At 32.9% G+C, this 26,048-nt stretch overlaps 2 protein-coding genes across 5 annotated transcripts; one reads left to right on the top strand and one right to left on the bottom strand.

Moving 5' to 3' along the window:
* Positions 1-10,193: 10,193 nt before the first annotated feature.
* LOC133696244 (mitogen-activated protein kinase kinase kinase NPK1-like) lies at positions 10,194-16,999 on the bottom strand. 4 transcript variants are annotated; one of them, XM_062118367.1, is made up of 17 exons: positions 16,519-16,999; positions 16,390-16,431; positions 16,056-16,121; positions 15,863-15,973; positions 15,695-15,775; positions 15,528-15,605; positions 15,361-15,443; positions 14,462-14,543; positions 14,228-14,328; positions 14,000-14,039; positions 13,541-13,600; positions 13,415-13,461; positions 13,107-13,335; positions 12,790-13,026; positions 11,536-11,876; positions 11,359-11,438; positions 10,194-10,606 (listed from the first exon to the last, which is right to left on the bottom strand). In XM_062118367.1, exons 1-17 carry the CDS (start codon positions 16,813-16,815, stop codon positions 10,500-10,502), a joined length of 2,082 nt encoding a protein of 693 aa, XP_061974351.1. In that variant the 5' UTR covers positions 16,816-16,999; the 3' UTR covers positions 10,194-10,499. The 4 variants fall into 4 exon arrangements, with proteins under 4 accessions (XP_061974351.1, XP_061974352.1, XP_061974353.1 ...); XM_062118368.1 differs by having other exon boundaries at positions 11,359-11,426; XM_062118369.1 differs by having other exon boundaries at positions 13,107-13,317.
* Positions 17,000-21,822: 4,823 nt separating this feature from the next.
* On the top strand, positions 21,823-24,355 carry LOC133696702 (peroxisomal adenine nucleotide carrier 1-like). Its single transcript, XM_062118968.1, has 5 exons — positions 21,823-22,051; positions 22,467-22,698; positions 22,952-23,098; positions 23,476-23,636; positions 23,843-24,355. The coding sequence occupies exons 1-5, from the start codon at positions 21,909-21,911 to the stop codon at positions 24,126-24,128; spliced, it is 969 nt and encodes a 322-aa protein (XP_061974952.1). The 5' UTR covers positions 21,823-21,908; the 3' UTR covers positions 24,129-24,355.
* Positions 24,356-26,048: the final 1,693 nt, after the last annotated feature.

Genomic DNA, 26,048 nt, shown 5'->3' with positions numbered 1-26,048 from the left:
AAGAGGTAAAGAGATTCCTTTAAAGGAGGGTAATTATTAATATTGTCGTGTATTCTTGAAACAAGATAAACATTTTACTGTACCTTAAATTATGTTTACAGAAAGTTAACCTTAAACAGGTTATGTACGATTTAACCTTCTTTTAAGTTTTTTTTTTTTTAAAAAAAAAACAGAGAACAAACACCATTTAAATCCTGAACAATATGTTGTTCATAAAAAAAGATTGTTTAGTTTAACCGTATGTTTGGAGCGTACAATATATTTTGTTCAAATTCTATGCATGCATCTTGATGATTATATATTAATATTTATTTTATTAATGTTAAGACATGCTTATTCAATGTATCCTCTGAAGCAATAGCATCAAAATAATGGAGCAAAGCAATTGCTAGATATTTATATACATATTTTTATAAATAAAACAACAAAGGTAATGTCGCTTTTAATGATTATGTTCGTGCTGTTTTTTTTTACCCCCTCTACCTCTAGCTAGATTTTTCTCCAAAGTCCAGACACTAGATCATATAGACATTTTACCAACCAAACCTGACCTTTGATTTTAATTAATATTTTTTTTCAACAACACTTTAGAGTAATGGAAAATTAGGGGGCCAAAAGAAAAGGGAATTTCATGGGTAAAAATCACGTGAAGGCAAAAATAGTTGCCCTAGTATTATCCTATCAGCCAGATAAATACTTTGTCGACAAAAAAAATTATTTTATTTAAAAATTTAAATCGTTAAATGAAGTCTTAAAATATGATTTATATTATTTTCTAACACATTCTGTGAAAGTTCTTTACACTTGAAACTTGTACATGCTCACACTATCTTATGCTTAATTTCATTAAATAAATAAAGATAGTGAGATTCGAACTCGTGATCGTTTGATCATCAAGACTCTGATATCATGTCAAAAAATCAATTCAACTCAATAACTTAAATTATTAGATAAGATTTTAATATATAATTTATATTATTTTATAATATACTTAAACTATTTCTCGATATCTTGATAAGATATGTGAGTTTCCCTTTTCCTATATTATCTTTGTTGAAAAATAAAAGAAAAAACAGTAATCTTTCGTTGATAATTATTCAAATGGTTAAGATTTACGGTGTATATATACACCGTATAGGCCAGAGTTTGTGCTCTCGAATCCAGCATATCCGTCCTCCATGTTAAAGGTAACACACGTTTAATTTCAGAGAAGATTTTTTTTTCCCCAGGAAAATAAAATAAAAATAAAAATTGAGGGTATGAGAAAACAAAGTGCTGGAAAAGGAAAAAAAACACAAAATCGCAAAATGCTCCTTCTAAATTAAGAATTTCATGCCATCACGCAGGTGACATGCAGTTAGGATAGCTGATGCCAGCGAAAACAAAGCGAAGCACATTCATACATAAATAATAATAAAAAAAGGTCACTTAAAATTAAAAATCTGCATAATCAACGGATACTTTTCTCCAAGTATATCCACAAGCTGGCCATCTCATTAATCTTGAAATTATCCATAGGATTAGCCCAGTAAGGCTGCGGCATATGTGAGAAATTAGGTAAATTCAACAAACATGTGAAATACTACGGAGGACAAATTGCCCAATCTCGTTGGCTTTTTATGGGATTTCTTGGTAGTTAAGGACTTGAAAAGCTTGGCTTTTCTTTTGCGCGTTTCTGCAATTAAAGCCTGCGTTCCACTACCTTAGCTTCTTTCCTAAAACAAAATTTTTGAAAAAGCAAATGGTCATAAAGAAGCTTTGTGTCAATGTTTTGGACCTCCTTTTGATTTTTATTTTATTTTCTCTCTATAATTAACACGAGTGGAGAATTCAGATTTAGACGTCGCTAGAACTTTCATGACTGATCAGTCTGAAATGATTTATCGCAAAACCCTCAATATATATAATGCACGTCTCTTGCCGGCCTTAATTCTCTCCTAGAAATAGAAATTAAAGGATATTTAATTAAAGAGATTAAAAAAAGGGTAATTAATTTGGCAAAATTAAGCAACTCTTTTTATGCTAATACCTTCTAATTCTTACATCTAGTTTTATCAAACAACGTTGATGGCGTCTATGTTTTGCCTTGTTGAGTAAAAAGCATCGTGTCTGATTGATTGGTTATAAGAAAAATAGGGGGAAATATTTTTTTATAATCGGTTTTTATTAACCTGCACGTTTTTTAAAGTCAAACTCTTTACTCAACATTCGTACTTAATTTACAAATATAACAGGACCAAACAGAGCCTAGTAGGTACCTGAATCGTTTTGCTTTCTTGTTTTTAATTTTATTTTTTGGAAATATTTGAATTATTATTAATCTACATCAAACATTTAAACTGTAACCATCTTACATAGAACCGTATGTACTATTGGCTTGGATACTAACTTCGTGTTTTCATTTTATTGCACAATGTCCTTGTCATAATCCCAGACAAATATCAAACGTCGGTAGAAGTGGTGAGTGTAGCAGCAATGCTCTTTTTTTTTTTTTTTTTTTCCTGGAAATGCTAAGGAAAGTGCCTGGTTGAACATTCCACGTAACTGGTGATTTTCTTGAGTGTTAAAAAAAGCATGACTGGATTGTTTTTTAAAATATATTTTATTTGAAAAGATATTAAAATAATAATTTTTTTTATTTTTGATATTAATAAATCAAAATGATCTAAAAACTTGAAAAATATATTGATTTAAATAAAAAAATTTATTTTTTTTTAAAAACACTTTTAAAACACAAAAATATTAAACTAAAGTACTAAAGTACGATAAACTCCCTTTTCTCCCCCATTGCATTTTGATTTACATCTTCTGACATGCTTAATTAACGTCATATATAAATTTATGGTACAGGGTAATATATATGCAAATGTTTCTCTTTGAAATTACAAAGAATAGGTCACAGAGGAAAACCAAAATCAAGATATTAGAAAAATCAAAACAAATTAGTGGAAGAAATCAATTATATTGGTCGAAGTTTCGACCAGTATTTCAAAATTAAAAGTTCTGAACCGAGCCTATTTTTGGCATGGGGTGTTTTTATATGGTTAAGCCTTGAAGAATTACCTTACGGGGAAATAAATAAAGGGGGAAAAGGCATTTAATTAAATTATGGGTTCTTGTAGATCTACCCAAACATGGCGTCACCAACAAAAGGAAAATACTTGGTAATGAAAAGGCAATCCCTCATCCACCCCAGCCCCACTCTAATACCCTGCCAAGCCTTTTGTCCAGATAAAAACCAGCCCTGACAAAGGACACTGCCAAAAAATTCACTGACTCGTTCATCTTTGAATATGGATAGCACAGTAGGCCCCCCTTAATTCTCAATCATAGAGAGAAATCGTACGTACTGCCGATTATAACACTATTGTCATATGCCTGTTGCCATGTAAAGAGAAGGAATAATCACAGAAATATACATTTATCATACGCGAAAATATATATAGATCGATGTCCTTCCTGTTACAGTTACAATTACAACAAGGGCAGATCTCGAATTTCCATCCCTACCATATTAACAAGATTCCTAACTTCATACTTAAGAAATTGACATCCTTTATTTATTTATCTTATATTTGTCAATTTACCTTTTGTACCCAGCTAAGATTCTATGCTATTCGGAACGTCTATACATAGCTCTTGTGCGTGTAGTTACATGCATAAAGGATATAAAAATGATAATTCACGATACAGAACCGTTATCTATATTGCATAAAGTGATATAAAAATGTTAATTTACATAGCTATGAAATGACTGAGATTCTATAGTTTGCATAATTAATGAGGTTTCTCGTAAAACAAAGAGGGAAGAAATATCCACACACGAATCATCATATGTGCCAGAGATGATTTTATTTGTTTGATTGATTCCTCGCACGGTGGCCATCCTCTAGTTGATCCTTTCATTATTAAATGGCCATCCATGTCATCCACTCCATACACGATTGTCCCTTTCCTGGAATGCATTTATATAGTGATTGGACGGTAAGAGTCTAGTAGTTGAACGTGAGGCTAGCTTGGCATCTGTGAGAGAGAGAGGGAGAGAGGGAGAGGGAGAGGTGCTTCTTGAACATACTACAGAAGGTTTACGAAAAGAAGGAACGCTACAGGACGATGACTGTTATGAGCCAATTGAAGGAGTCCATGAAGCTGGTTTATGAATTACAGCTACGAGAGTTTCTACGTGCTTATCCATTTGATCTTATTTCAATTGGTTGGCGATGGCGCGCGCCATATGGAACGCCTTATTTTATTCCCCGCTTGTTGAATCATGCCTGGAATATTTATTGGTAGGAACGAGACAGAGAATTTCCTGTGCTTTTTGGAAATAAAAAGGTGGGGACACCGATATCTTTTTTCATGGACAGAAATGGAAAGTTAAAGATCCCAGGCCATCTCTCTCTTGAGAGAATATTCGGATGGAATCATTAATTTTCTGGAAAAAAAAAAATAGTTGAGTGTGGCCATCGCATTTATTTGCGACTGATCCTGTAACATGAATTAAGTTGAAGAATTTGTTTGTGATTTCACTGGTCATTAAACTAGTAAATGGTAGCTAAATGCATGCATGCAATCGAATTTAGGCAGCTAGAATTTGATTACTTTGTTTTTGTCTCGAGAATTTTGATCAGCTCGGCCCACCTGGGTTAATTGAATCCTTGCAATGCAAACGTACGATCTCTTGTGGAGGATAAGAATAAAGAGGTGACAAGTCTCCCTCGTTTTTACTTGGCAAAACATAAAGACTCTTCCCCCATTAAATCCATCTTCTTTTTAATCACAGGTTAATCCCCCTCACGCTTCACCTTTGCAGCTCCGTTGTTTGCCACCGACAAAGGGTCACCTGCCGTAAGCTAGCCACTTGTTTCCCTTGTTTTTATTTTTTATTATCATTTCTTTTGTTTTTGCTTTTTGACTTCTTTTTTCCATAAATCTTCCATCTTGGCTTGTATGTTCTGGTCTGTTTTGTCCTGTAATGATCTTGAATCTCGATCTATTTGTTTGTTGGCTGTCAGATTTCTTGTTTTTTTCTCCCTTGTTTTGAGTATGAAATTTTGGGGAATGAAGTAGAGATTGTTTTTTTAAATAATTTTTATTTACAAATATATATGTATATTTTTAAAAATTATTTTGATATAGGTACATCAAAACAATACAAAAAAATACAAAAAAATAATTTAAAACTAAATACAATTTAATTTTTTTAAAAAAATACAATTTGACCACAATGCAATCTAGACCTAAAATACAAACCTCTTGTACAAATTAATTCCATCAAGCAACCATCTGTGCACACTGCACACCTTCAAAACACTCGCTTGTGGCAAATAAAAAAATAAAAAAAACACCCTTCACAAAGCTGAGCTGAATTCCTGCTAGCATTGAATTCAATGATCTTTTTTCTTCACTACTGAGATGGTGTCTTGGGTGGTAGACTACAAAGACTAACAGAGGAGAAAACAAGAAATATTTTTCCAAATCGAAATTGGACTCCAAAGACTAGCTAACAGAGGAGAAAACTAGAAAAAGGGAAGGAGGGTCCCCATAAAATGAATTCGACAAAGGACGGGTGTATTTTTACTTGACTGGATCTTCCTTTCAGATTTGAAAAAATGAGTGACCAATACAAGGGAAGGGTGTGCCAATCGCCTCTCCTTTGTAATTATGGTCCCTTACGAGTCGGTTTCACTTCTTGATGATTTTTCTTTGAAATTTGGGAGTATGTTTGCGATGATTTTTTCTTTGAAATTTGAGAGTATGTTTGTATGGGTAGTTGTTGTTATTTTCTAAAATATTTTTTATTTTTTTAAAATTATTTTTGATATCAATCATCAAAATAATTTAATTAAAAACATATTAATTTTAAAAAAAAACAATTTATTTTTTTTAAAAAATACTTTTAAAATACAAAAATAAACAGAATTATATAATCCAAACCATCATAAATAATTAGCAACGAGTATATTAACAAAATGTTAAAAATTAAATTCATTATATATATATTCATTCCACCAAATTTGCCACGATCGATATGGTCAGTTTAGTCTTTTTTATCATAGTGGATGTTAAGCTCGATTCCCTCTCTCTTTTAACACTAACATTTAATCACTAATTTATATCATATTGCCATAAAAAACCATGATTATTAAAAACAATCGTGGCTGATTAGTATTTCTCTTTTTAATTTAATGTTACTATATATTTCATTAGTGTGTTCTTATGATATTTGCACATGTAAAAGTGTTATTATAGTGGTCAAATTGGCGTTGGGGGCCTACAAGAACGCACACAAACAAAGAAAGAACTGGTACATGATTTTCCCTTGACATATTCATCTTTTTTCATGCATGTAGATTTGTGTCCGATATTTTCACTCTTCCTTTTAATGATCATGTCGATCTCCCAGAATCCTGGTCTTTCACGTCTAAAGGCTCTCTTTTTTACCAAAAAAAGAGAAAGAAGACATGAACTACTCACCCAACAAAACATCTTTTCAAGCACTTTAGTCTCCTCTCAATCAACCAAAAATGTTTGCTTTTCCTTCAAGGTGATTCTGTTTTCTAAAACTCTGATCAGCACCACCTAATTCTCGCAACAGTAGAAAACACAGGAGAAAAATCTAGTAAATCATGTAACAAAAGGATTTGCCAGTGATCACTAACTTTTGACCTCGCCAGCCAATTAATTACATGATGAAACAGGTAGCAGTAGATTACATTGAATTTTAAAGGGGAACCTCGCCAGCCAATTAATTACATGATGAACCAGGTAGCAGTAGATTACATTGAATTTTAAAGGGGAGACGAGAAGAATTTTCACAGATTCTTAATGATTCTTTTGTTGGAAGACTAAGGCAAGACAGGTTCAATATCATGTTCTTACATTGGGAAACATGAGGGATTCAAGGGCAGGCGGCCAAAAGCAACAACCACTACACTAATCAGTGACTCAAAACAGCTCCTTTATTGGCTTCTTCTATGTATTACGCACGGAAAAAATGTATTATTCCTTTCGGAACTCATTATCCTTTGACTTCAAGAAACGGAGGACTGCTTTGGCAGTATATATGTACATGTACACCGAAACATGCATATTAACAGTTACAGCAGCCTTGGCATTCTGTGAAAAAAGAAAATAAACCCACCGAAATCCGCCCCTTTTCAATAATTTAAGTTTCGTCTTTCCATAGTTTCTACTCTTTTTTATCCAAAGAAAATTGGTAGTGTTTCTCTTCCCAAAATTGCACAGGCGCTTTATTATATATGTGGGGGGAAAAAAGATAAAAAAAAAACGCACAGGCTTTATTTTGGAAATTTGACAGATTTCTTAGTTAGCAATATTTTAAGATGATTTTTTTATATATAACTTTCAAGAATTTTAGGTATATTTCTAAGAAATTACTATATGTTACTTTTAAATTTACACAACTCAAACAAACCCTTAATCTGACGACTCAATTGGCATGATAAATTGAAGAAATAATTATTTAGTGGGTGTTTAATTTTGTATTACAACCTGTTTTTCGTATTAAAAATACGGTGTTTCATGCTCCCATCTACTGGGATTAAGAATTATTACCACAATTTCTCTGATATTATTACTCTCATCAACAAAACTCCCGTGACGTTCCTCATGTATCGTGTGGACAAAATTTCTCGTATAGCGAGGGCTCGGCTCCCACAAATCTCGGCCTAGTTTTCTCAATCCAAATTATGTCTGTCGGCGTCCTCCAATTTATTGCTTGGTCTAAATATTAAGAAAAAAAAATCTTCGTTGCAAGAAAATCGTCATTTTCTGACTAAAAAACATGTTGCCCCAAAGTCGGTACGAAGAGAATAGGAGACATTGGTGGCCCAGTGGTAATAGTTGCCGTCTAAATAGTGTGGAGCTCCTTTGGCAGCCTTGTGAAACCAATGGACCGTGCAAAGAAGCTCACGGGCCTGCCTTGGGAAGAACATACTCATATGAAGAAAAGGACATGCTAGGAAGACCGTATTAGATTCTGGAACGACAAAGACCCTGGTGGCATATTTCTAACCAGAAGACAAAAACAACTCCTAGCTTTGAACTTAGGCAATGCCGAGGGATGGGAACGGAAACAGAGTAATCCAATGATACACCGAAAAAACTTCACATTAATATCGATTTTTGGGACGAGTTTAATCAAATCTACATGATATTTTTATACAATATATATATCTCTAAAAATATTTAAAATATTTATATTAAATGTTTTATAAATAAGATATTTATATACAACATATTATAACTTAGATATTTATTAAGATATTTATCTTAATAAAATCTATATAAACAAACTTATTTCTATATAACTCATAAACCAAGAGCTCATCTCTCTAAACTTCAAGTCTCTAGATAAACACAAGACTCAACACAAGTCTAATACAATAAAAATCTAATATAAGATTTAAGAAACGTTTAAACCTAAAAAATACAACTCATTTAAATATCATAGTGTTTTTCTTGTAAGTGTTGTTGGGCTCACCAAGTCTTTCAGGTCTAGTTTTCTTAGCCAATTGAAAACACCCTCAATCTTTTTCATGTTGATTTTTCTCAGTCTCATCAATGATATCATCTGTGGAAACTAAACAAAAAACCAATTTATTTTTTCTTTCACAAAATTTTTTTTCATGGATGATGAAACCCAAGGCAACAAAAACTATGTTTATGGCTATGCCAATGACATGTGATGCCAGTTACTAAATCGGTAGTTATGCCCACAACTACGTTCCATATGGCTATGCTAACAGCTACACTCAAGGCAACACTCATGGCTATGTTTATGGCTTTACCTGCGACTACACTCCATGACTATGCCCACAAACAACTTTTATGGTGGCTTGTTTGCCAAAAAGATAACATTATCCATTGTAAGAATATTTTCTTCTTATTTTTGCTAAGATCAAGTCTTTCAAACATATTTGTTTGCAAGATCTAGAGGCTTTGCTGATACATAAAAAAATTACACAATAACATTAATTTCTAGGTCGAATTCAATTGAGCTCACATGGTGTTTTATGCAATATACATATCTCCATAAATATCTAGGATTTATAAGATATTTATGGAGATATGTATATATCTTATAATTTAGAAATATTTATATAAATATATTAAAACTTAGATATTTTTTAAAATATTTATCCCAAAAAAATCTATATAAATAAAGCTCATCTTTTTAGAGATCAAGAGCCAAGAACCCATCTCTTCAAACTTTTCAAGATTAAATATAAGTCTAGCACAACATAATTTTAATATAAAACTTAAATAAGAGTTAATGAGCATTTAAGCCTGAAGAATACAACTCACTCTTCTTACTACATATACAAATATTATACTGACTTAAGTATTAAAATATTTTTTTGTGGGTATTAACAGGCTTACCAAGTCTTCCAAATCCAGTTTTATTAGCTCATAAAACATATAGCTAAATCTTTCTGGTGATAATTTTTACAGCCTCATCATAATTGAGTTAATCTTGTCCAAAAAACATGGAAATTTGAAACGGCTTATGTATAGTTAACCTTAACATAATTAGTTATGTCACAACTTAAATCTAAAAGCCCTTGAATACAAAGGAATGTTTGCTAAAATTCAATTTTAGTTAACCAAAACATGTACGAACACTTCTACTACCTAAGCATATCGAACATGTAAATATGGTCAAAGCTCGATATATCAGTAAAATTATTGGGTTTTTTAAAATTAACACAAGAGTAATAAAAGTTAATCATTTGATTTTGTTATTTAAATATTATATGAGAGAAAATCAGTAATAAAACAACTCGGAAGTGTTGTGCTCTCGAGGCATGCCGAAACTCACTCAACATATAGCATCCTGAAAAACAAGGGAAAAGAATGGCCGGCCCACCACTTCATCATTTCATGAGTTGTCTAAGTGAATGATCATAATCATATGCTTTGTGTTAGATCATAGCTGCATGCAACGAATGCAACCAGCCTGCCCTCTTATCTTTTTCTTTATAAGCAAAACCAAATATTAGAATTTTCTTTTAAAGCCATTAATTTCCTTCAAATTGGAGGTTCCTATGCTGCATTGCAAGCATTAGAGAAGAAAAAAAGGGAAAAAAAAAAGAGGATTCCACGAGCCATTAATGTGCTGCATTGCCAGCATGTGATCCTTAACATGTCCATCAAACATTACTTCCATGTTTTCAACACAAACTCAAAAAATACTTCATTCTCTATGCTTTGAATCCCGCAACAACTTACATCAACTTAGCTCACCTCAACGAGGTGGAGATAAGGCATACAAGGATACTGCTTATATCAATTTGTTTTGGCTGAACCACAAGGATGTAATACAATGGTTGGAAGGTTGTCTGTGGCAAGTGCCTCTTGTATATTATCAGACACCATTTCACCAGATATATAGCTAGATACAGTAAAACTCCAAATGGAAAAGCATGTTTCTTTTCCATCAGGCAATAAGACAAATGCAAGTGATGTACATTCATTTATTTGCCACCGAATGCAAATCGTAGCCGCTCTCTCTGTCGACTTAGGATCGGATCCTTTGGAGAAGATGATGTCTTCCCTCCCACACCTGCCTGGCGCATTATCTCTGCAATAGGCACTCAAATGTCATAACCACACTGAAAGAGCTCAATAGAATGTATCGGTGGTGAATCTAAAAAAATTATGAGTTAAGAAGCTGAACAGCAGGGCTCCATTCTCCAACTTGTGTCGAATGTGCAGTGTCTCCTTGGCTTGTAAATTGTTCTAAAATTTTATTTTGCATTGTTGTACCGCATTGGTTTTCCAACTGATCCCGTGCAAAAGAAAATCTGTTTGCAAGAATATTCATGTATTTTGTCGACATATCTAAACTAGGTCTGTCTTTGTCCAACAAAAGAGATCAATCAGTATACAAGTTACATGATGGCAACAATAGGAATGGCGGAGCCTAGAAACCCATCCACCCATCAAGGATTCAGTCAAGTGATGCTAATTTCATCAAAAACACACCCCCAGCCATTTTGAGCTCAACAACCAAACGTGTCCTCATATTATACAGGATGCCATTCACTTGCTCATTCTGCAACCCTGATACCAGCTTCACGTTTTTTCATCACCTAAGGGTAATAGTAGTCCAGGACTCAAGAAAGAGTTGATGGATTTTCCTAAAATAGCATTTCTTATCTCAAGTCTCAACACAACGTGACACTTTGAGAATGAGATGAGGTTCTAATAGCAAGACTTCACCTAAAGAAGAAGACCTTAAAATTTACCACAATGGTGATTCAAAGGACCAATCCCAGCAACAGAAAATCATGGAAATTTAGTTTTAAATCAAGAGATTAAATTAAAACTTGCCTCGTTTTCTTTCAAGCTCTTGATAAAGCTCTTCTTCCCATTTTCTTTGCCTCTCAGAGAAGCTTGCACTGCAAGTCAAACTAATGTCATTCTCAGAATCTCAGGTAACATAATGTCAGGTGTGATTCTCATTAGCAGGATTAAACTAAAGCAAGCATCAAATAATGGTAAACAAACCTAGAAGTAAGTGTTTCCCGCTGGCCATTATGAAGAAACTCTTTCCACTCACTAAGCTGAGGTGGATGAATTTCCTGCAAAGCTCGATTATGGATGCTACTCTCGTTTGCTACATGTTTAATATGACGACCAGGACTCACAATGTTGGCAGCATCAACAACTGCAGAGAGTCTTCTGCTAGGGAAACATTTGGGTGACCTGCTTTTAGGAGGTAAACTCAGTAAATGTGTAGGATTTTCACTGTTTTCTGTCCCAACTGCAGTTGGAGCACCCATGGTATTCAGAGTGCTGCTGTAGAACTCTTCGTATAGAGGTGTCTGCAGCTTCGTCAAATCAATAGCCTAGTGAAGTTTTAAGGAACAAGTGTTAACAATTTCATCGTACTAGTGAATAGTGTTGTCAAAGGTGGGGATGGCATAATGAGCACTAAATTTTTTGTCTCATTGCATGTTTGACAATTTAAAAGCCATTCAACTATTTATTCCTGCAATATTCTTCTGTTCATTAGGTTCTGCAAGGAACTGTGAAGAAAGGAACGGCAAGAAAATCCGGAAGAATAAAAAACTTCATTTGTACAAGTCTATAGAATGATGAAAATGGGAAACAAGAATTTTGAAAGAAAATGCATAAAAAGAGGAATGCTGTAAGAGCAGGAATAACTAACAATATTATGCTACTCATAGGCACACGTGATCTTTTGTTCCTCAACGAGAGAGGGAATCATTAGCCCATAAAATTAGAAATAATAACAATGATGATGACTGTTACTTTACTTTGGACGGGCATTAAAATGCCAAAAGTCCCCTTTAAATGGTTGGAGTATGCTAAAAAATGGTCACTGACAATTCTATGGAAGGAACTGAAATGTAATGTGATAACAAAACCGTCCTACTTATTGAATTTTAAGATTGAGAAAAGTAATGTGGTAACATGCCAAACTTTATCTCATAAACAATTTAGGTATCAAATCAAGGATCGTTTTCGTAAATTAATGGCAATGACTGAAATTCAATCAGATGCCTACCCCTAACACCTCATCTCTGACCAGGCAAGCATCTCATTAAAGTTGCCTCTCCTTGAAAGATTGAAGGTGGCATTGCATTGCCTCAGCACCAAGGCAAGCGCCTAGCTCACTCTTGGACTATAATGTATCACTCATTTTCAATGTTCATTTTCAAATCATCCACTACAAGAATATAGCTTGACAATCGCATCATTTACTCGCAAAATAGGTCTGAAAGAACAGAAATGTACCTTCTCATCCAAAAATGCTCTAATTTTTGACTCGGTAACTTCATCATCATCCTCAGGCGTCACTGGCCCACGTGGAAATGTGAAGTCATGCTGTCCCTTAGCAGATGCTTCATGGCTATCAATAACTTCATGGATTGACTGACTGCAATATAAGTTAATTCCACTTCTCCTAAACAATGGATCTTCATCAAACTTGCATGGCCAGTCTTCCATGGGTTCACACATAGGGTTGAAACTCTGATTTAAAGAAACAATTATTTTATTAAAGATAACGTAAGCTCCTGATACACATGGCCAGACATAGAAGTGTTCGTCACCTTATTTAAATCAGAAGATGCTAAGGTAGATTTGAACCTAGTTGATGCACCAACCACAAAATCATCTTTATCATCTATCAGACACATATCATCATCAAAATTGGCCGCACCCCAGTAGGATCTTGATATTGATAATTTATCAGGATATATGATTGAGGACTTCACACTACCCATTTCACAAACATCCTTCAACCCAGCACAAGATGACCTTCTAATCACAGAGTTCATGCTGCACCATCAGTACACCTTCAAGAGTCAAAAATAGCAAACAAACAAAACTGCAAAAACCACAAAGTTAAAAAGCTTACGAGCTCTTGAGATTCATCCCAGTAGCTGCTATCAGATTTCCAGATTCCTGAACACAAGAAATACTAATTGACAAATTTATTGTCACGGATTACAGTAATCAAACCAGCTTATCTTACTATACTTACTCTAATAGAATTACGGAATACTGAATGAGGTTCCTGATATTCCCCAGTGACAAATGGATGCTGCACGTATTTAGAAAGAGAAGTGATTAAGTGAAAATCTATCTCGTGTTTAATTCTCTATAATTAATTAATCAATCCACGATAGTTTGAATAAATTTTGTCCAAGTGATTGGAATCGTCGTGAATTAAGAATTAATAACAGATATTAGTGTCAAACAACCAAAATTTACTATCCTATATCCTATCATTATCTCCACTCCACTGCACATTTTTCATCCCACTAACCCAATTCTCTCCATTCACCAGCTCATTCACTACTTTATCCAGTATACAATTTGAAAAATCTTTTCAATTCCAGTTATTTCTGCCAAGCATATATTTTTACAAGTGCATATTTGTGTTGTGTTATCACAATTAGTTTATAATTTTTAAGACAAACAATCTATGTATCAAAATTACCTGTAATAACTCAGATGCAGCAGGCCTTAAATTCGGTACCCTGCCACCACATATACACATAAGAGTTTAGTACAGACATGCATCTAACACAATTCATAGAAATTATGTTTCAGGATTCATTTATGATGAATATAAAATCACATCTGCCTAAAAATGTTGGCTCATTCAAAAAGAAAAAAGATTATGGGAGCAAATGAAAGACTTGAGATAAATAAAAGTCAAACATACTCCTGCAGACATTCCAACAAGAAATCCTTTGCCTCGATAGATAGATGTTCAGGAATGGGAGGATGAGATTTAGTTGTCCCGATGTGGAAGAGAGCAGCAACCTGAAAACAAAAGTTGTTTTTAGACTGCAAGCTAATCAAGAAATACTATACACCATCCAGTATATTATAGTAAATTTTCTTACACATAAATCGAACAGATAAAAGAAATCAGCCAATGGCATCAAATCTGTACCTCCTGATACTGTTGGCTCCATGGAGCTTTCCCTGTGGCCATCTCAATCACAGTACAGCCAACGCTCCATATATCAGCAGAACTAAGAAATTGAATGTCAAAGGCAATGATGTCCAAAAAAGAAAGATTAGGAATAGCAAACAAATGTAATTCTCTACTGTAGGAATAAGTAATAATACACTGCATGAGAGCATAGCATACATATTTAAATTTCCTCTTTTGCAACTTCTGACATTTTTAAACGTGTGTGTATGGGAGTGTGGTACCTGTTGCTTTTCAAAGTGTTTTTCATTCCAAAACACATTAAAATAATGTTTTTTGTTTTTAAAAAATTATTTTTGACATCAGCACATCAAAATGATATGAAAAAATCAAAAACATATTAATTTGAAGCAAAAACAAATTCATATTTTTTCAAAAGCGCTTCCAAAACGCAAATTCAAACACTGCAAAACTTCAATACCCTTGTCTTACGCAATGCTGAAAAATCCACAAGTTATAATATCATTATCTCCATGTGTTTTAAATATCATAAATTGTTTCATCATTTTAGAATTTGAATCATGTTTCATGACATCCTTGCATTTTAAATGAACTGTACATATTTTTAACAGCATACATCATAAAGATTATGTGATGTAAGATCTTGTTGAACTTCTAGCTGATGAAGGAAACCATGTGATCAACCATGTCATAAATTGTATATTTTTTTCAGTTTTCAACGTGGTTAATGTGGGGGGATTTGAACATATGATCCTCTTTAGTAGAAAGGTAGGGCTACCAATTAGGCTATGCCTTAGCCATGTCATAAAAATTACAGATATCTACATATTTCTACTCTAATGGCAAGACAAATTATAGGCAAATATGATGAGAATAAATCGAAACATTGTTCTTACAAGCTATGCCCAGTCTGGAGAATGACCTCAGGAGCCATCCAATATGGAGTGCCTTTCATTGACTTGGCACCATTTATAGTAGCCTGCCATCAAAACGGCAATTTAGCAAAAGTGCCCATGGAAACTCAACCAAAAACAAAATCTTAATATAGTAATATGAATAATACCAGTTCAACTACTTTCTTGGATGCTCCAAAGTCAGCAAGTTTAATGCAACCCTTATTATCAACAAGAATATTTGCCCCCTGAAATGAAGCATTATCAATGTCAGATTTTGGAGAAAGAGAGAGGAACTCTCTGAATCTAATCTATTCAATAAACGACACCACAATACCTTGATGTCCCTATGCATAATACCATTCTTGTGAAGGTATTCCAATCCCAATAACAGCTGTTTCGTATACATTCTTATAACCTGCATAGAAAATGATTTTAAGAAGTGCACCATCAGCATTTCGAATACCAACTATATTCTAATATTTCAAAACTAAAAATCACTTACCGACTCAGGGAAAGATCCAAATTTTCCCAATAGCGATGATATGGATCCACCGGGTACAAATTCCAACAAAATATTCAACGAATCATCCTCTCTAGCAGTTCCCAAATATCTCTAAAAAACATGGAAATAACGAAAATAAGCAAATAACCAACCAAACACACCAAAAAGAAAGCGAGTTGGATATCATACTCACAACAATATTTGGATGCGAAAGATTCTTGAGAAGCTTAACTTCTTCCTCGAGCTCTCTGATGTGTGCCTATTTTCAAATTTGAAGTAAACACTTCCTCGATTAACCATGAGAACACTTGATCAAGAATGATTTTACTTGAATTAACTAAAAGCTATAGCTTCAGTTAGCTTTCCTACTTTTTTGAGAAAAAAATACAGCAATTTTGTACTAATAACCATTGTAATTACCAAAAAAAAAAAAAAAATTAACCAGCAAAAATTACCAAAACACGCCAAAATCAACCAAAAAGAAAATAATTTTACACGTAAAACTAAGATTCAAAGTCAGCCTATACCTGCGTTTTCTCCTTGGAAGCACTACTGGCTGCAATCAAAACCTGCAAATATATAAACAATAAACAATCAATACTTATTAAAAAAAATACTTAAAAGAAAAGAAAAAAAAAACAGATGAATTTATTAACCTGTTTAACAGCGAGAAGTTCTCCGGAATCAAGATTCATCCCCATATAAACCCTGCCAAAAGCGCCGCACCCTATCAACTCGCCCTTTCTCCACCGGATCGGTGGCGCATCGTCTTTTTTAGACGGCGGAGGCAAGGGCGGTATTGAAGGCTTGGAGAAGAGGCCGATTCGAGATTTGCGAATGCTAGTGCCGATTTTCTCAACAAAACCACTGAACCCTCCATCTTCTCCTCCTCCTCCTCCTGACGTCGATTTAAACACTAAGGATCGACGAACCGATCCAAAAATGTCTTGCATTTCGTGGATCTTCAATTTCTAGGGTTTATGCTTTGTTGGTGATGTGAAGACACAAGTGTTTTAGTTTATGCTTGAGAGCATGCGATAGAGAGAGAGAGAGATAGAGAGAGCCGTTAGAGGCGCATGGGGTGGTTCATTTTTTTTGGGAAGAAAATTTGAAGGGAGGGAAAAGCAGGGTGAATGAGGGATATCTATTTTCAAAAAATAATGAATAAACAAATGAAGGGCAGTTATATTAAATGAATGGCTATATTCTTGCACGGGCCTTGGTGGTTTGTACTGGATTTATTTGGGTCGGTCCAATACAATTTTGTTGTATTGTTTTACGCCCTCCTTTTTTATTAAGTTCTTACCTGTCTTGTAGCCTTATGTCTAGATTTAGCTTGATTGTTTTTTTTTCCCGAGTCAGTCTTTAAGTTTCCTCTCCATGTTATTTTTTAGATAGATCTTAATTCATAATCAACCTTGCACTGTGAAAGTTTCAAAATCAAGCTTTCAATAATACATCTAGTGATCGTTTGATAATGTGATTAAAATTATATTTTAAAAAAAATAAGTTTTTTTAAAAAAGTTTTTATTTTGATATGTTGATGTTAAAAAAAAATTAATAATAATAAAATATTATTTTGATATATTTCTAAACAATAAATATTTTAAAAAAATAATCATTACCATATTCTCAAACACCCTTAAAACCTAAACATGTCATGTATGCAAAAGTTATATTTGACAACAACAACATGAAAATGCAAGAAAAAAAAAACATAACAGACTTTATAAGCAAAATTAGTTGTAGATATGAACCTCGAACATGTGATGCAAACAAAAGCTGTGCAGGACAATAACAACATGAAATTGCATGGAAAAAAAAACACACAAGACTTAATGAGCAAAGATGATTGCAAATGTAATATCTGAATTCATAATTTTATTATTCAAAAAACAATGCATATAATAGTAATCTGCTTAAAAGATTTACAAGAGATTTAAACAGGTCATGGAACCTATATCCACTAGAAAATAGTTAGGAATAAAAAAACATAAAGAAAACGAGGAAAAGGTCTGAATTAAAATATAAAATCTGAAAAAAGCATAGAAAAATTAATAAAAATTATCACGTCAGGAGCTTTAGTGCGCAAAATATAATTCTAAAATAACCAACAATCAGTTTAACAATACAATGGTTGCCCTAAAAAAACCATACATGAAATCACCTATAAAAATTATAACTTGATTTAATAATCAAAACTCTCATTATCATACTTTTAAAAAGTTAACAAGTCTCGATCATTCCAGATATTTTATTATGCATAAACTTGTCTCATTAATTCATAAAAATATTTACTGCATCATCCATATAGTTTGTTTATATCAAATTCTCATATAATAATACCATATCATTATCTAGATACTTGGAACCACCCATATCTATAAACCTAACTACATCAACATGACTATTTAAATTAAAAATCCAACATCTATTTTTGTTCTCATAAATACATCGTCATATTTGTTTGCTGGAAAGTAGTTTCTTTTAGAAAAGTAAATTCCAGAGAAATAAATTATTTTCTAATGTTTGGTAGTGTAATGGAAAATAATTTGGAAATTGGTTATGTCATAAAAAATGAGCTGGAAAATAACTTATTAATATTTTATTTTTCTCAAGTTTATTAAAATAACGAGAAACAAATCTTACAAATTAAAAAGTTGAATGAGAATGAAATTGAAAAAAATATATTTTTATAAATTATCTCAAATAAAATAAATAATAATAAAAATAATATAGATCAAATCTAAAAAATAAAAAAATAAAAGATGAAGAAATTAAAATAATAATAATTAACATTTCATAAATTATTTTTTAAAAAAATAAGGAACAATCAAAAGAATGAGGATCAAATTTGATACATAAAAAAATTCAATAAAAAAATATAAAGGAAAAGCAAATAACAATTATAAAAATGAGGACCAAAGTTAATATAAAAAAATAAATTTTCAGAAATGAAATTGAAAAATAAATATTCAAAATAAAATATATATATATATATAGAAATCAAAAGTCTGAGGATCAAATTTTATATAATTAGTCAAATTTTCTTTTGACTGAAAAGTATTTTTTGTTGATTAACTTTTCTAACAGCAAACAAACACAAATTTTTTTTTTTAAAAATAAATTCTAAAAAAACAAACATAACCAAGTCCCACTAAAAAAAGAGCGGACAAAATAAAAATAAAAAAGTAATCATTATCCTCCTTTGATAGATCCAATCTATCATGCCCATTGTGCTCCACCTGATCTTAAAAACTACACGTCAGCTATGTTGATATTAATATTAAAAAACATAAACTAAAAGAGACCGTGAATTCATTGTACACGCAAAAGAAGGCAATGTGGGTCCACACAATATTTTCTTCTTCCTTTCATTTAATTGTGATTGCCGACGTGGCTGAATGGGTTATTTGACATCGAGTTGGGCTAAATTAGGATTTAGATTATTTACTATAAAAAAAGATTGCAAAATCAATATATTTATAAAAAAAATTCAGTAAATTTGTTATTTATCATGGACCCACCAATTTAAGAGGAATGAAATAGATATGAAAAGAAAAGGAAAAGGAAAAGGTGAGGAAAAGTGAAATCACTTTTGATAGTTACCAGTAGATTCTTTGCATGCATATTCATGTAATATCATTTTTTTTCCAATCTTAAAAAAATTACAAAGATATTAAAAAAGTAAAAAAATTGATGCATATTAAATAAAACACTTTTAAATATATTAAGACGGTGATATGTCAAATGATATTTTTAAAAAACATATCGAGACAGCTCGACATGAACCAATAATAATTAACCCGCAAAACTTGTAACCCAAGACATGAGATTCTAACAACACCATGGAATTTGAATCAAAACATACCACAAAGTCCAATTATAATCAACCAATCATGGAAGATTGAAGATGGAAAAACATTCAATTAGAAAAAAAAATATAAAAAAGCTATATTTAAGCAAAAAAAAATCATAAAGTGAGAATATTATGTTTGTATCTAAGCAATTGATTTGTATAACTTGAAACTAGTTTTTTTTTAAATCTAAATTTAACAAATAAAAAAATCAAAGATAATCAAAGTTATTTTTAAAATTAGTTAAAATTTTTATAGAAGGCAAGTAAAAAAGATAAACAGAGCCCAACCTCAATATATCAATTCAATTTTTAAATTATTAAATAGTAAAAACACTCAAATTTTTAATACTATTAAATAGAAAATAATTCAAGAAAAAACACAGCTATTAAGAATTAGATTTCATGATTGATTTTGATTTAATTTTTATGAAGTTATAATTGTTTTAAAAAATATTATGGTATTGAGTTGTTGCTTGGTTTTTCATGCGTCAATTTTTATTATGTATTTAAATAAAAATAATATTAAAAAAACAAAGCTATTAAATTTAATGAAGTTTATAACCTAGGTCGAGTGTTTGACATGTTAATGTAAATTCATTTGGGTTGATCTAATATTTTACAATCTTAATATTTTTTTTTAAAAAAATATATTGAAAATGTTTTTAAAGTTAGACCACCTTTTTACTAGTTATTCAAGTTTTATTTAACCTGTCAAGTTGATTAAATTATGTTAGAGCAATTATTATATAATTTAATTTAAAATTTGAGTTAGATAAATAGAATAGGTTGGAGATTTTAGGTTTGATTTGCAGAGTTGAAAAAAAATCCCTTGATTCGGGCATTAATTTTTTACATGTAGAAAAAATTGAGTCCTGCTATAGCGTAAAGTGAGAAATTATATAGGAGGAGGCACTGTTAGATTTTTGGTAGCTACCATAAATTTATGGATTCGATGGGTGAGGCCCGGGCCCGGTTTAAAAGTAGTTGTTTTTTTTTATTTAATTTTTCTTCACAAAGAAAGAAGTCGCGTACGTTTCCGATTCCCAAAAAGATAGGATTACGAAAGCACAACGCTTGCGAAAGTGAACCTCAGCTTTTCGGTGTCGATGTTTCACTTTCAGTTTCACAAAGTACACTGCAGTTCAGTTATGTCTTTAAAAATCTTTGAAAGTTTTTTTTTTGTTTTAATATATAATATTTTAATATTTTTAAATTAATATAATGATATTAAAAAAAATTTCTTTAAAATAAACAATTTACTTTAATATATTTAAAATATACACCTTAAAAAACAATCTTTAAACAATACAAAATTTCTCCCATAGACACTTTTCCCATACACTCAACCTTTTAAATTCAAGATAAATTGGTTAATTAGCACACAAAATTTAAAAAATATAATTAGCAAATTAATATAAAAGTAAAAGGTTTTGGTAAAATGGCATTGGTCGGCTATATTATTCTTCAAAATAGAAATATTTAATAAATATCATGTTTTTAAAGTCCAACATAGTCAAATTATGTTATTCTTTATTAAACCAGTCAATCAATTTGTAAAGGTTAGTGAAACTGGTCGATCGCTTTAAAAATAATAAGAAAAATCTCAAAATTACCAGAATTGAAAGGTCTCAAAGAAATTTTTAATTTATAAAGATTTGATGGTTGTTGTAGCGGCGTAGTAACTATTATATAGAAAACAATCTCATAAATTTTAGTAGAAATATAAGCACAATCTAATGATCAGATAAAAAATTATGGTCTTTTTGAGCTGTTATTTCGATATAACATGACCAAACTTTCTTTTAGGTCTAAACTTATCCCGTTGATCTAAATATATCTGTTAGGTTATTCGCATAATTTTTTTGAGGTGAAGCACAATTTGATCATGTCGCGCTTCAGAAATATAATATTTATTAAATGTCACTATTATAAAGCATGACAGTTATTCTATTGTGCTTAAAAATAATAATATTTAATAAATATTATATTTATGAAGCATGATATAATCAAACTGTGTTACAGCTCCTGATTTGTTTTTTTTTTTGAAACCACGTTATTTTGATAAATTTCTAAGTTTATTGTGTTTTTTTTCTTAAAAAAAAAATCCCTAAATTCATGCATATTTTAGCCTCCTTAATTTCGTAACCTCCCAATTTATGTTAGTACTTGTGCTGAATATCCAACATCATGGCCTTTGATTTGGAGTCTTTGTCAGAGGCAACATCAGGGGCAATTGGTGCTCTGGTTAGCACCACTATATCGTACCCACTTGACACCTGCAAGACCAAATATCAAGCTGAGGTTAGAGCTCATCATCAACAAAAGTATAGGTATGTCCTTTCTCGTCTCGTCTTCTCAGCTACTGTGTGTCTGCAGTTTTTGGTTTTGTGGGGTGCTATGCGAATTTCTTGCCCAGCACCAGGTATCAACTACCCGCATAATCTTTTCTATTTTTTTATGCATAGCTTTCAAGACTGTTTGGAACTCATAAGTCTCTGTGTTGTGCTAACTATCATATTTTAGGATGTTATGCTGGCAAATTTCTTGTTTAGCTGTAAATTTGCAATTTTTGTTGATGAAATCCTTCATGTTACAGGTTGATATTTATTTTATTATAGACATTTAACTAGCAGATTATGGAAGAGTTCTGCTCAATTGCTATGGGTAAAACAATTAAGAGGTTACCTGGATAACGTACCATTCTGGGTAAGATCACTCATGAAAAATATGTTGCGGCGTTTGCAGGAACATATCTGATGTTTTCTGGGAGGCAATTGCTTCCAGGCAGGTTCTTTCATTGTATCAAGGCCTTGGGACGAAGAACTTGCAGTCTTTTATTTCACAATTTGTATATTTCTACGGGTACAGCTTCTTTAAGCGGTTATATTTGGAGAAAAGTAGGAACAAAACCATTGGAACAAAGGCAAATTTGATAGTGGCTGCTGCTGCTGGGGCTTGCACTGTCATAGTGACACAGGTGAATCATATCTTGATATCCATTTTTTTCTGCTTTTATAAAGAAAATCTTTGTTATCCTATGATTATTATTTTTTTATATATATTTCTTTTATATTGAATGGTATTTGAATTCTTGTGGTCGAGGTGTCCCGGCCAAAACGGTTCAATGCATGGAACAAATAAACATCTATAGTTAGGGACTGTATAAACCTTTCCTAGAATAAGTCTAATGCATACTGTTTAACAACCTAATCTCTGGTTTTGCTGGACAGCCCCTGGATACAGCATCCTCTAAAATGCAAACAAGTGAATTTGGAAAATCCAGAGGACTTTGGAAAACCCTCTCGGAGGGCACTTGGAGTGAGGCATTTGATGGTCTTGGCATATCTCTTCTTCTGACATCAAACCCATCAATCCAGGTACTTGACTCTGCTTTCGAGTATTGACTTGTGTGTCTGGCTTGCACATATAGTGTTTTGGTCTCATCTTTAGATCATTGAGCTTATGCACAGAGGGCCTGGACTGTGGAATAGGCTAGGGTTTTGGTTAGAGAGGTGAGGCAGGGGGAAATGAAAATTTTTGATTTACCACCCGATCTTTTGATTTGTACCTTTGAGTTGTGAGATTTTTGAGGGGTGGACTGTTCTTTCTGGAGATGTTCCGAGAATGAATGTAGCTTTTACCCAGGATTTTGTTGTTTAGGCTTCTGCTTAAGCATTTTGGGTGAACACTAAGAGAGACTTAGAGTTTCAAGAATCAATAGCTCGAACTGAAAGGGGAATTCTATGTTTTACAGTACACAGTTTTTGATCAGTTGAAACGAAGACTACTGGAGCGGCAGCTCAGCAAAAGATCAAGCATAGAATCATCTCCAGAAGCACTCTCTGCCTTTTCTGCTTTTGTATTGGGTGCAGTTTCAAAGTGCATTGCGACGTGTGTCACATACCCAGCTATCAGGTATGCAGTCAATTCAGTCATCATTCCCTTAGCATTTCATGATAATACTCTATTATGTCTTTCATTTTTCCGTCAAAAGTTTTTAATGAACAAAATCACTAATTGATGTTCCATAAAAAATGAACGATGCAATGTATTTGAAACCCTTTTAATCAAACCATTTTATAAATGCTGTTGAAATGACTGAAGATATGAACCCTGGGCAGATGTAAAGTGACGCTTCAGGCTGCGGAATCAGATGAAAGTGAGGCTGAGGAAGTTCAAGCAAAAACCAAGACAATTTCAGGTGCACTCTATTCTATTTGGAAAAATGAAGGTGCGGCAGGTTTCTTCAAAGGGTTGCTGGCCCAGAACCTGAAGACTGTGCTGAGCTCAGCATTGCTCTTGATGATAAAGGAGAAGATATCAAAGATTACATGGTTCCTGATGCTTGCACTTAAAAGGTATCTGTTTGTCACACGCAGCAGAATCAAGAGCACTTTATTGCGGTGATAATCATATGCATGGAAGTTGGATCCCTGTCAATAAGGGGCTCTGCTGGATATGCCCGCAACGGTATTAAATTTCTTAGACGTTGTAACTAGGTAGTAGACCTGGATGCCAGTTCATCTTTCCCGGGGAAGAAATTTTAATTTGCCGCAGAAGTGTTTATTTTTATCCCTCGATATCCTGCTCAAATTAAAAGATATAGAGCAAATAAAGTAGATTTTTTAACATCATTCTTTGGATTGGCCACGTTATTAATTTCTCCATTTTAAGGTGGATGGTTGAGGGAGATGGCTGGATGGCTTTTCTGTGATGCAGGATTGAATTTCTTTTATTTATCATTATTATTTATATATAATTGAAAGAATTTCATTACCAAGTCTCACAAAACACAAAAAACTGAGCCAAGCAAAACAAAATTGAAGCTATATAAGTTTTGCAGCAACGTCAGTCAGATTCAAATGATGAATTTACAGTGACGGCCAATTGATAAATGACCTCTTCACTGTCGACTTGAGCAAAAAGAATTGGGTGGCTAGAGAACTGCGACTCAGTGCTTTGTACTGTGTTGGAGTCTGTGGCATCTGTATAGGGTTGATCCTTAAATGGGTCTGCTATTTCCTCAGCAAGGCACTCTGCATTATCATTTTTGTGGCGAGGGGAAGTCAAATTCAAGGATGTCCTAAAGTTGCTGATGCCTTGAAGAAGACCAATGAGAAGTCAGTGTTAAGATATCAGATCTAGAATAAATTCCGACGTTCACTTAAAAGGTTTGTTGAGTATATTCTTCCGACTGTAGTATCTATAAGCTCGTTGCTGGGAGTTTTGCGGGACAGAATATTACACCAAGGTTTTATGTTGTAAGAAACTGCCCTTATGTAGAAGATGTTGGGTTCCCTACTACCATTGCAGTCCCACTATTTCTGTGTTAAATGATTTGGAGCTCGCATGTTCTCCCAAGAAACTTATTTTCCTTCAAATGGCGTAGTAAATGCAGGATACAGCGATGCTTGGTGCTAACATCTATGAAGCTGACGCTGAAGTAGCTTAACTGATTGCTGAAGGAAGAATACCGATTGGAACAGGGGAAATTTCAGAAATCAAGAACGAATAAGCTTATGATATCTATCCGTCTCGACTTTTAAACACACTAAATGGAAATGTTTTCTCGTTTCTTCTCGTCTCTCAAAGCATGCCTGATTCTGTTCTGAAGAGAATGCATCGTTGATAAAAACGTCGGAATTGGGAAGGACGTCGTTTTTGCAAAAGGTATGGTTCAACAAAATGCATGTTCTAAATGCGTTTGAAATATAATTTGTTCCTGGAAAAAAAAAATTAATATTTTCAGTCTCTTCTTAAATCAAAGATGTGATCATTGGATACACCTAGTCACATTTGTTCTGAAATTAAATGGTTAGTGATTCAATTGGTTCCCCCTAGAGTTTTTGGCAACCGTGTCAAGAAAATGTCTATCAGGTAGTTTTAGGTCAAAAAGATTACGGTTTTTAGCCGCCCTGCTAGTTTGCAGGGCATACTAGAGGCTGATGGATCTCGCGAAGGCTTCGGCATTCGATTTGGTGTTCGATCCTTTCGAAGTACAGCGGTGTTGTTTTTTCTTATTGAATGGCATCAACATGTGGTTTGTAACACGGAGCCTTCTCCCTCCTCTAAACCCCTTGTGATACAATCTCAGGTCCTTAGACTCGAGTATCTCAACTCTTAAAAGATTTCAGCTGACATGCAAGAAATCCATCCTCTCTGTCTTATGCAGAATTCAAACAACAGTATGACAGAAATCACTGGCATGATGGTGAACTAGACCTTTGACATAAATTTTCTATCCCAAAATTGTCAATACTTCTCCCAGTATTTTTTTTAGTGATGTGCAGGCATTTTCGCATCGGATCAAAAAAAAAAAAAACTAAA

This window comes from Populus nigra, chromosome 6 (genome assembly GCF_951802175.1).
Source record: "Populus nigra chromosome 6, ddPopNigr1.1, whole genome shotgun sequence".
In the NCBI taxonomy this organism is placed as follows: domain Eukaryota; kingdom Viridiplantae; phylum Streptophyta; class Magnoliopsida; order Malpighiales; family Salicaceae; genus Populus; species Populus nigra.
Note: the sequence above shows the minus strand (reverse complement) of the source record. Positions and strands in the feature narration are given on the sequence as shown.